Consider the following 12,012-nt stretch of genomic DNA (forward strand, 5'->3'; position numbering starts at 1 on the left):
AATGTTTACTTATTTTTGAGAGAGACAGGGAGAGCGTGAGCGAGGGGCAGAGACAGAGAATCCCAAGCAGGCTCCACGTTGTCAGCACAGAGCCCGACACGGGGCTCGAACCCGCGAACCAGAAGATCACAACCTGAGCCGAAACCAAGAGTCAGACGCTTAACTGACTGAGCCATCCAGGCACTCCTAAGATTCAGTAATCACTGATTGTGCGCAGAAGAGAGAGAGCACATACACAAAGTTCTCCAAAACATACCAAACAAACAAAGCTCTTATTTAAAGAAGTCTTCCTGTTCCAACTCTTAATAAATAAGAAGACTGGAAATCTAGCTCATTAGCTTTCAGGAGAGATCTTTGGCTAACCAAGTTGATTCAACACATGGGTATGGTTGGGCCAAATCCGCCCCCCCCCCCCGAAGATGCCCACATCCTAATCCCTGGAGCCGTGAATGTTACCTTATAGGGCAAAAGGGATTTTTGCAGATATGATTAAGAATCTTGAGACGGGGAGATTATCTTGGATTATCTGGGTGAGCCCAAATATAAACATTACAGCAGTTTCAAGAGGGAGGCCGGAGGGTAAGAGTCAGAGGACAAGGGGATGTGATGTCAGAGAACGGAGACATGCACTTTGAAGATGGAGGAGGGGGCCACAAGCCACAGAACACAACGGCCACTAGAAGCTCAGAAAGGCAGGGAAACAGATTCACCCATTCGGACACCCTAATTTTGGCTCTGTGAACCTGACGTTGGGCTTCTCACCCTTGGAACTCTAAGAGACTGTGTTGTTTTAAGCCACTAAGTCTGTGATCATCTATCTGTTACGGTGCCGATGGGAAACTGATACAGACATAACTATGATTAAGGGGGTCTTACGACAGCAAAATTGGCCTGGGAAAAGGAGATGGATGAGGTGGGGACAAAGGAGGAATCAAGAGGTCCTGACCGGTGAGAGGCAACAGACAGGGGTGATGTAAGGAGCAGGAGTAACGAGGGCAAACTCCTCTAAAACCTTTTTTTTTTTTTTTAAGTTTTTATTTTATTTTTGAGAGAGAGAGAGACAGTGCGAGTGGGGAAGGAGCAAAGTGAGGGAGACACAGAATCCGAAGCAGGCTCCAGACTGAGCTGTCGGCACAGCGCCTGAGGCGGGGCTCGAACTCACGGACGGTGAGATCATGACCTGAGCCGAAGTCAGATGCTTAAGTGACAGAGCCACCCAGGCACCCCAAACTCCTCTCAAATCTAACGTGGTTGCCGGGAAGGGGGCTGTGAATCAGTCTAAAGGTCCGCTAAAAACGACGAGAAAGGCCAATGAGCTTCCATTAAGTCTCTCTCTGCCCAGAAGACAAGAGGCTTTGTCCACTGCATTCAACACATCGTCACCAGGATCTCTGACTCAGGACTTGGCCCTGACAGAACAACACCGATTTCTCTTGGCGGGGCGTGGGCTCAGTCCAAAAGCTAACATGATGGGAAAATAGGGTTCCTGTCCCTAAAGAGCCTTTACCGTGAACAGTACAGCTCCCGACCTCGGCACTACTGCCACTCTGGGCCAGGTGACCCCGTGGTGGGGCTGTCCTGTGCACTGCGGCGCGCTCGGCTGCACCCTGGTCTCCACCCACTAGAGGTCAGGAGCTCCGCTCCCTGCCCCCCAGTCATAAGCACCAAAAGCATTTCCAGACACTGCCAAACGTCCTCTGGGGGGCAAATCTGCTCCCAGGGTGCTCCCAGCACCGGCGTGTGGTGTGAGGCAGGGAGTGACACAACAAAAGTGCCCAGAGAAGGCTTTGCTGGGCAGGCCACTCCTGTGAGGCGGGAGAGGGAGGAAGCGGTGGGGGCGGCAGGTCGTAAGGTCAAAGGGAACAGTGGGCGCAGAGCCCCCTGGGGGTGGAGGGTGCAGCACGGTAGAGGGCCTGGAGGAGGCCGGCAGGGACCTGCGGATATTCGGGTATCCTCGCTTTAGGAGGAACGCCACACGGCCGCTTCCCGCCGGAGGCACCCATCCACCAGCGGTCTTCTCGGAAGTCCGAGATCCACTCGTTTGCTGCGGGCGACTAAGGACCACACCGACCGGGTTCGGATTCTTACTCCGAAAGAATATGGGGACGGACCGAGATCAACTCTGGCCTCGTTCCAGGACCTGAACACTTCGTGCAGATATCTTTTGTGTTTTCTTTTTTAGAAACTTCACTGAGAGAGAATTTACACATCCTAAAATTAACCCATTTCAGTGGTTCTTAGTAAATGTCTGAAAGAATCCAGTTTTCTAACATTTCATCACCGGCCTGAGGAAGGAGAGCAGTGAGGGCTCCCCTCACTGTGTGTGCGCACGCGTGTGGAGAACTACTTACTTGGGAATCCTGTCCTCACACAAACACGTTGACGCTCTCGCTTCATGTGTCCTTTATTATGAACAGCCAGCAATGACAGAAAGAGTATTAGGGGATTTATATTCCAATGAGCTTTTGCCTTGGAATCACTGATCGTTATACCGAAGTGCGTGTGCGGTAAAGACTGTCGGGCATGACAGCAAGCACATCAGGTACATACATATGGAATTTCCCCTTGGACGTATTTAGAGAATAAATAAAGCGGCAGGGGGAAGACTGCACACCAAGGGGGGGGGAGGGGCACCTGCGGGACGGGCCGGGTTCTCTCAGCGGTCACTCCCTGCTCTCCAGCAGAGACCCCGGTTCTCTCTGACCCAACGCCCAGACCTGCCACTTCTTCACCCTGTCACCGACACGGTCCCGTCCCCCTCGGCATCTTCTGGAACTCCTCACGGGCCAAACGTGCACTGCATCCCTCAGGGACTTCTTGCTTTCCTTGTAAGTGACACAGACACCCTGGGATTTACATGCAAGTAAGGGAAGGCGAAATTCGGATGCCTTCCTTCTGAACGGAGAGACCGAAGCCCCGCTTTCAGTCCCCGTGGTGGAGTCTGTGGTGCTGGTGGAGGTTTGAGCTCTGGCGAAAGCTTTTCCCACACTGGCCGCACTGGTAGGGCTTCTCCCCGGTGTGGATCCTCTGGTGCAGTTTCAGCGTTGACTGGCGCCCAAAGCAGTTCCCACACTCTCCGCACGTGTAGGGCCTCTCCCCTGTGTGCACCCGCTTGTGTCTTTTCAGCTCCGAATTCCACGTGAAGCTTTTCCCACAGTCATCACATTTGTAAGGCTTCTTTGCCGAGCGGGCCGCCTGGTGACCAAGGCGCTGCAGGCGACTGCTCAGGCTCCTTCTGCCCCCTTTGCTTTTCTTCAGCTCTCTCAGCGGGTGGCTTTTCAGGGGGCTGCTGATGTACTCCGGTTCCCTGCAATGTCTCTGGTAGTGAGCGAATGGCTTCTGAGCATTCGGGGGGCTGACCTGCCTCCGTGACAACCGGGGTTCATTCCTATTCGCCCCTCTCGGTTCGGGACTCTGCAGACCGTTACCTTTGGGTCTGCCAGGGGACAGGGCACATGGCTTCCCTCCTTTAGCCCCCTCTGGCTGCGGATTTTCCTTGTTGTCACTTTTCATTCTGGGGGCCTCTACAATTAGAAAGAATAGGTTTCATTTCCTGGGCTCTGAAGAAAGGACCTCAGCAAAAGAGCTAAGAAACATTCTCGAAGTGTGGTCCTCTCCTGGCAACTTGCATTCGACTCATCTGGGCCACCTGTTACGCAAGCAGGCTGTCCCTGCATCCCCACAGCTATGGAGTCAGGATCTCTGGGGGGGGTGGGACCTGGAAATCTGCATGGTTAACAGGTTCCTGGGGTGATTCTAATTCGTATTAGAGTTAGGAACCAAGTTCCCCAACCCCATGTCTTCTTCCGACCTTTAGGGAAAGGTTAGGGAAAGAAAAAATATGGAAAAGCAAACCCATCAGCCCTAGCATTAATTAACAAATGGAAATAAGGGAGAGAGTTGGAATTTCAACACTGCAACACACTCACTCACATGGACACTGAGCGATCGCCACGGTTTCTTTAAATAATGGGAAATGCAGCAAACGTGGCATGTTCGTTCATTAGAAACGTGACGGCATTAGGGTTAAAAACCGTAACACAGGCTAGGTATGTATCCTGACTTCAGAAACTCCACAGTTTGTGACCATCACGATTGAGGATTGGGATGGAAACGAGCTGGAATGTCTGTGGGCAGGTAGAAGGATCTGGAGTTGTGCTACCCTGTAGGATTCCTGCCAGGTGGGAAGGATACACGTGTATGGGTACCTGTGCACGTGCTATTCAACAGGGTAGCCACTAGCCACCTAGAGCTACTGAGTCCCTGAAATGTGGCTAGTGTGACTGAGAAACCCCATTTTACATTTCATTTAATTTTCATTAATTTAAGTCCAGATTTAAATGAGCAGCCTATACAATTATGGTCAACTGCTTTTCAACAAGGTTGTCGACACAATTCAATGGGGAGAGAGTACTTCTTTCAATAAAAGCGGCTGGGACAACTGGATATCCACTTGGAAAAGAATGAGGGTGGACCCTTGCCTCGTAACACAACAAACAACAACCCCAAATGGATCAAAGGCCTAAATATGAGAGCTAAACCAATGTCCCTTTGAACAAAACACTGGCGTAAATCTCTGTGACTCTGGATTAGACAATGGTATTTTAGATATGTCACCAAGAACACGAGCAAGCTAACAAAAAAATAAATTGGACTTGATCAAAATTAGAAACATTTGTGCTTCAAAGTATACTATTCAGGAAGTGAAAGGACAACCCGAAGTGGGAAAAAATACTTGTAAATTATATATATAAGACTCTAGTATCCAAGATATACAGAGAACTCTTAAAACAAAAAGACTAATGCAAATGAGAGATGGGCAAAGGATCTGAATGGATACTTCTCCAAAGAAGATACACGACTGATCAGTAAGCACATGGAAAAATGCTCAACGTCATTGGCCATCAGGGAAATAAAATCTCCATGAGATACCACTTCACCCCTAATGGGAGTGACAAGTGCCGACAAGGACGTGGGGAAATCAGAATCCTCCCAGGGACTGCTGGCGGGAACGTAAAATGGCGCAGCCGTTCTGGAAAACAGTCTGGCATTTCCTCGAAAGGTTAAGCATAGTTACCGTATGACCCAGCTATGCCACTCCGAGGTATACGGCCAACAGAAATGACAACATGACCACACAAAAACGTGTACACAAATGTTCACAGCAGCATGATTTATAATAGCCAAAAAATGGAAATACCCCAAATGCCCATCAACTGACGCATAAACACCGTGTCTGTATAATGGAAAATCCACCATAAAAGGAACAAAGTAGTGAATGATACGTATTACAACATGGATGAACCGTGAAAACATTACGCTCAGGGAAAGAAGCCAGTCACAAAACAGCACAACAAATGTGATTCTGAAATATCCAGAACAGGCAAATCCAGAGACAGAAAGTACACAGTGGTTGCCAGGGGCTGGAAGAAGGGGCAATGGAGAGTGACTGCCAATGGGTCTGGGTTTCTTTTTGAAGCTACAAAAATATCCAAGAATTAGAGGGGATGGTCGCACAAGTGCACAAATACACTAAAAACCACTGAACTGTATACTTTGAAGGGGTGAATTTTAGAGCATGTGAATTCTATCTCCATAAATAAAATTTAAATAGCCACCTGTGGCCAGCAGCAACTACACTGAGCAGGGCAGCTCTGACGGAAGGCACTGCTGATGTTCGGGGTGAAGAATGTGAGAATGTACCTACAGCGATCAAATAAAAGAAGATGGAGCCCGAATGCACACGGAGCTGCCTGTGATGAGGCAGGAGAAGGGAGTGTGCAGGCCCAGGAGCACGAAGTCCATAGGTTATGGGTCAGGACCTCAGCCAGGATCACAGTACTTTTCCACTGGATGCCCCAGGTCTTCTCCATTATTATTTATTTTTTATGGTTATTTATTTTGAGAGAGAACGTGAGCAGGGGAGAGACACAGAGACAGGAAGAGAGAGAATCCCAAGCAGGCTCTGCACTGTCAGCATAGAGCCCAGCGCAGGGCTCGACCCCATGAACAGTGAGATCATGACCTGAGTAGAAATCAAGAGTTGACGCTCAACTGACTGAGCACCCTGCACACCCCCCCCGCCCCCACCCAGCACCTTGGTCTTCTCCATTCTTAAGTTCCAAGAATAACCAAATTCAAGTATTTCACCGAATGTAGCAAATCTTAAAAAATCAACGCGTTCTAGCCTTCTGGTAACTTTTTGCTCTAACTTGCTGACCAGCCTCTGTATTCACATCACTAAGGTTGGCCAAAGTGTCACTGTCATTTGGTCTTCGAGTACAGCAGGGCTAACAATTCCTGGCATTGTACCAGAGACAGGTGGGGAAATAGACATAAGACATCACAGGGAGAGGAAGAGGCTGAAGATATTATGGAGCGGGACATTTCCTTTAATGAGCCTAACATTCTTTAGGCGCTTTCTAAACATGGGACCATCTTAAGTGATGAAACTCAGCCAAGGTTTGCATGGATGTTCATCAGTGGCCATATGTGGATCTGTCTTCACTGTGAGAAGCTCTGAAAGGAACAGAAAAGTAGGACCTAGATAATCCTATTGTGTACTGCAGTGTTAGAGTCATTAAGAGACACTGAAAGAAACGTACTTCTTGTGTACAGTATTGCTACCATTCTAATCTGTGAAATTTGTTAGGGAATAAAGCTCTCCTGTTATATAAAACATTAAACAAACTCAACGCAAGGTCTATGGCTTTTCAGAACGAGATAATCTGCTGGAGGTAAAGGACTTAGGGAGAGAAGAGGCATCAAGTGTTTACCTGTACCAGCCAATCTGGGGCTTGGTTCCTGGAGGAGTGTGGATTTTTCCCAATGATGAGAGCTCAGCTGGTCCGGAGATCCCGCCTGGGAAGGCTCCTCCAGAGCACTCTCCCGGGGAAACCTCCTAGGAGTTTGCAGTTGAAAGTCTGGTAGTTCCTGTTCTCCAAGCTGAGATCCAGTTTTCTCCAAGAGCACTTTCTGCCCCTGCATACACACGGCCACCTAGGAACAAGCCCTATGCATTAGAGTGCAGCCAGAGGACTCAGTAGAGAGGAGCATGACACCTCTCACTGCTCTGTGATGACCCCTTTACCCCGGGAATTCCTGATAACAGCCTGGAGGTCAACTTGGAAAGACTTCGGAGACTCTCAAAGGAAGCAAAGGGAAGGACATGCAGAATGATTAGAGAGGCTGCTTCACATCAGCCAGTATTTCTCGAGTGGGTGCCCCTAAAGCATGAGTCTTTCAGAGTCAACACAGAGAAGGCACAAATATCAGGGTTAGTCATGACACTGGCCCAGCAGATGGTCACCCTATGTCCATGTGCCTCCCTACTTCTACTGGAAACAGGTCCTGCTGGATGGGGATGCAGGATGGTGAGGACATTAAAAACAAAACAAAACAAAACAAAACAAAAAACCTAATCAATTGTTCTGCCCCAGGCTTCCCTGGGAAGGAGATCCCAGTAGTAACAGGGCTCTGAGTGCACTGCTCACCCTGCTCTCTGACTGCCTCCATTCCCCAAAACACATGGTTGTTTGCTTCCTGCCTCGCCTCTGACTGGAGTCTGACTTGGGGGTGGGGGCTGGAAGAAACACTGGCCAACTGAGCTGCAACTTCCTGATCCAAAAGCAAGACACTTCACCAAAACAAGGTCCACCAGGAAATTCCCCCCCAAATCAAGTTCCTACACGACAACATGATCCTTTCTACTAAGAGTCCTGATTGTAGGAAACCTTCAGGAGGAATGGGTGTGGGGAGATCTGGCAGCCAAAAAGCAAGAACCTTACTTGATCCTCTACTTCCTCACTGGAGTGCCAGTGCCTGAGTTTTCTGACAACCAGTTATCTCTCTCAGGGGGTGTTCCCAAACAGAAGCCAGAAGCACCCTTTGAAGCCATCCGATCCATTTCTGGACTAACTAGGGAGGGAGCCAAAGACCAGAAACTATCCAGATGAAAACGAAATTCTGGGGACCACGAGAGAGGGCCCTCCTTACCCACTGCTTTGGTCTCTTGGCTGCTCTTTGAAAATCTTCCACCAGGGTCACAATCTCCCTGCAGCTCATTGGACATCGATGCCTGACGCGAGCCTGAATCTCCGAGGGCAGGATGTTCAGGAACTGCTCCAGCACCAGCAGCTCCAATATCTGCTCTTTGGTGTGCAGCTCGGGCTGCAGCCACTGACGGCAGAGCTGCTGCAGCCGGGCGAGTGCCTCTTGGGGTCCAGTCACCTCTTGATAACAAAACCGTCGGAAGCTCTGGCGGGAGAGCTCGGGATCGGGGCGGTCCTTTTGCAGAGTGGGTCCCCGTTTCTCTTCCAGCTTTGTTATTATGTGTCTCTCTGGCTTGGAGGAGGCCTGAATGTGGGACTGCGAGCTCAGAGTTATCTCCATCTTAGCCGCCATCTTGGGGCTCAGGAGACAGCCTCTCTCTCCCGGCAAGCGGCTCAAGCCTTCAAGATCATGACTCTGGACAAGTGTCTCTAAGCGCTGGAAAGATGTCAGCGAGGGCGGGGCACATACAGGCCCCAAGCTCCCGAAGACAACGCAGGGCCCGACGGAGAGGAGCTGTCTGTCCCTCTGGCAGTTTCTTGAGCTGTCTCCAAATGGAGAAAAGTCATAACGTTCTAAAAGGAACTGGGGAAAATCTTACTTTTTATTTCATCGATAAACGCGCGAGGTCTCAGAGGAACTGCGCAAGGTGATCCATCTGGCGGTCGGGAAATCCTAGGAAAAGTTCAAGTTGTCACACAGGTGGCCTGCGCCAGCTCCGCGGCACCCGGGCTGCACCGACCTCGAGCACGTCGCCCGGAGCCGCGGGGCTGCGCGTGCCGGAGGGGAGGGATCGGAACCCCCACGCGCAGCAAGGCAGGCTGAGCACGGCGGCGGCTTGCTCCCGACGCCCGGCAGGCCCACTCGCTCCGGCCTCTGAGGGCGCCCCGGCTGCCCCTGGCGAGGCGGAGCTGCGGGCTCTCCGGCGCGCGGCTCAGCTTCGTGGCTGCGTGCGGGCCGGGGCTGGCGCCTGAGGCGGCAGCTCCGCCGACGGCCCCGCAACCCGCGCCCACCGGCCGCGGACTCACCTCTTTGGGAACCTGGGACCCAGAACCTGGGAGCCAGGGACGGGGGCGGGGCCGCTCGTCGCGGACACTTCCACTGGCTGAGAAGGTATGACGCGCGAACTGCGCCGCAGGAGGGCCCGCCCCCTCCCCTGGAGGATTGGCTCCCAGAAGGCGTTCTCTCGTGTCTATTTGCTGCTGAGTCTGTCGGTGCTGGCGAGGGACGACGCCCGGCCTTCGCAGTGCACGCCGGGAGTTGTAGTCCAAAGGCGCTGCTCGCGAGCATGCGTAGCCGGCGGACTAGCGCCGGGGCTCCTAGCGCACACTTCCGGCCCGGCGGCTGAGCGAGTCCGGTGAGTGTTCCCTTTCCTCGCGGCCGCGGGCTCGCGGCGGGGTCCGACGCTCGCCTGTGAGCCCCTTTGCCGCTGGGAATCTTTTCAAGACGGTGGGGACAGGCGCGGTCCTCCTTCCGGGCCTTGCCCGTGCGGATGTTTCCCCACACCTCGCACCGGGCGCAGCGGGAGTCCTCAGAGCGTCCCTGCCGAGCGCGAAGTGAATCAGCCCTGCTCCCGTCTTCGTCCTGCTTCCCGCCAAGCGCCAGCGTCTTCGTCGGAGTGAAACACATTTCCGATACCGGCGTTTTACAACAAACTATGGGGGGGATGGCAGGGGTCATGAAGAGCACCGGCTCCGTCTTCCGCATGAAACTAGGATAGCATTTATTAAATTATTCCTCATCCAGAGAAGGTGCAGGAAGTAGAAAATCTGTGAGGCATGGGATACTTCTTCGAGTCCGTGACCTTGTGCTGAGGAGCTATGCCATGTGATGCTCCTGTGTTTGTTAAAAAGATCTATAATGCCTTCCATTTCTCTCCTTCTAGCATCTTGGGCCGCATTACATGTAAAGTGATTATAAGTGAAGGCAGTTTAACTTCTTTGGAAGAAGAGTAACTTGAGTCCGGTTTTTATTTTCTTTTTAATATTTTTTAATGTTTATTTATTTTGGGGAGAGAGAGACAGAGTGCAAGTGGGGGAGGGGCAGAGAGAGAGAGGGAGACAGAATCTAAAGTAGGCTCCAGGCTCTGAGCTGTCAGCACAGAGCTGGTCGAGCAGCTCAAACTCATGAACCGTGAGATCATGACTCCAGCCAAAGTCCCATGCTCAAGTCTTACACCCACCCAATTCAGCAATTCCTAGGAAATTTGGAACTTCTACCCCACCTAAAATCTCAAGAGAATTTTGACAGGCTCTGTTTTATTTATTTATTTATTTATTTATTTATTTATTTATTTATTTATTTTTTAACGTTTATTTTATTTTTGAGACAGAGAGAGACAGAGCATGAACAGGGGAGGGTCAGAGAGAGAGGGAGACAGAATCTGAAACAGGCTCCAGGCTCTGAGCAGTCAGCACAGAGCCCGACGTGGGGCTTGAACCCACAAGCTGTGAGATCATGACCTGAGCGGAAGTCGGACACTTAACCGACTGAGCCACCCAGGTGCCCCGACAGGATCTGTTTATGTCACATGCCTGCTCCCCAAGGCGGGTGGTGTGGGGTACTGTAACGAATAGCACCACGAGATCCACTGGGCTAGAGAGGGACTCTTTTACAAAGGAAGAAGAGACTGCATTCAAAAATAGAAAGGAATACTGGAGAATAAGAGCATACAGCAAACCAGTCATTTCTCATCCACACCGTGTGTGTGCATGTGTGTGTGGTGGTGGCAGGGGGGAGGGTGAAAGTGATGAAGAAGTTAATCTAGAGACACCTTAAGAGAAGGTGGCAATTGGGAAGGTGGCTCCTGGCTTCCGGAGGGGAGGGAGGACAGGAACAAGATCCCGATGTATGGGAAACAAAAGAAAGTAGTTTGGAGAATTCATTAGCAAACACCATCTGAATGTAATGAAAACTATTTTGGTATTTCCAGTGCTTTAGATCCTTGGCTTGGATTGTGGAGGAAGCAAAGGGAAAGGACATAAAATGCATCACAAGAGGCAGAGGAAAGGAATAGGAGATAAATTTACCCTGTCTTTTCCCTTTTCTGCAGCCTCCCTTCAAAGCCTAGTCTTTCTCAACTGTGCATCTGCACCACTCTGGTATTCTCATGTGTCTCTTCTTTCACTGGTCTCCAGGAGAATGGCTTCCTAGTGATCTGAGAAGAAACGGAATCTGCTCTCTAGAGTAGAAGCGGCTACTAGTGAGCCAGTTTGCTGAAGCCAATCATGGCTGCAACAATGAGTCCCCAGGCATACCCATCCCCAAGTGAGGACTCCACAGAGGGACAGAAGTCAGCCCTTCCCAGCAATGGCTCTGACTCTGAAACTTCCCGCCAACGCTTCAGGCACTAATGCTCCCAGGAGGTAGCTGGCCCCCATGAAGGATTTAGCAAGCTCTGGGAACTCTGCTGTCAGTGGCAAAGCCTAAGACACACTCAAAAGAGCAAATACTGGAGCTGCTGGTTTTGGAGCAGTTTCTCACCATCTTGCCACAGGAGATCCAGACCTGGGTGAGGGAGCAACATCCAGAAAATGGTGAGGAAGCTGTGGCTCTAGTTGAGGATGTACAGAGTGCGTCTGGGCAACAGGTGAGAACAGGCAACTCAGAACCTGGTGAGTTTAATTATGAAGTAGGGTGAGAAGCACAGCAATCCCATTGCTGGAGACGTGTTGAGAAATGCACAGTAGCCCCCCGCCACTCACCACAAACTCTTAGCTATCTTGGGTTGGTCCCATGCCCTTCGTCTATGGAGAGGATTTCTCATTTGCTGAAATAATGTACACACTGATACAGTCAGTGGATGTTTAGGGTCCCTAATACAAAAGTTAAAGCTCAGAACAGTTCTCCAAAAGGCCAGGGAAAGGACACTGTCCCTCACTCAGGAGATCAGGAAAATTAGAGTTGGTGAATTAACATCCAGTCTCTCTTGCCGAAAGGTTCCTTGAGTGCAGATGCTATGGT

The 12,012-nt window shown here is 50.8% G+C and overlaps 1 protein-coding gene across 3 annotated transcripts; it reads right to left on the reverse strand.

Moving 5' to 3' along the window:
- Positions 1-2,328: 2,328 nt before the first annotated feature.
- Positions 2,329-9,126, reverse strand: ZNF174 (zinc finger protein 174). Of its 3 annotated transcripts, XM_042972371.1 has the most exons (4): positions 9,078-9,126; positions 7,996-8,724; positions 6,777-6,999; positions 2,329-3,524 (listed from the first exon to the last, which is right to left on the reverse strand). In XM_042972371.1, exons 2-4 carry the CDS (start codon positions 8,401-8,403, stop codon positions 2,923-2,925), a joined length of 1,233 nt encoding a protein of 410 aa, XP_042828305.1. In that variant the 5' UTR covers positions 8,404-8,724; positions 9,078-9,126; the 3' UTR covers positions 2,329-2,922. The 3 variants fall into 3 exon arrangements, with proteins under 3 accessions (XP_042828305.1, XP_007073405.2, XP_007073406.2); XM_007073343.3 differs by lacking the exon at positions 9,078-9,126 and having other exon boundaries at positions 7,996-9,065; XM_007073344.3 differs by lacking the exons at positions 2,329-3,524; positions 9,078-9,126 and adding an exon at positions 6,076-6,519 and having other exon boundaries at positions 7,996-9,065.
- Between the last annotated feature and the right edge of the window lie 2,886 nt (positions 9,127-12,012).

This window comes from Panthera tigris, chromosome E3 (genome assembly GCF_018350195.1).
Source record: "Panthera tigris isolate Pti1 chromosome E3, P.tigris_Pti1_mat1.1, whole genome shotgun sequence".
Taxonomy (NCBI): domain Eukaryota; kingdom Metazoa; phylum Chordata; class Mammalia; order Carnivora; family Felidae; genus Panthera; species Panthera tigris.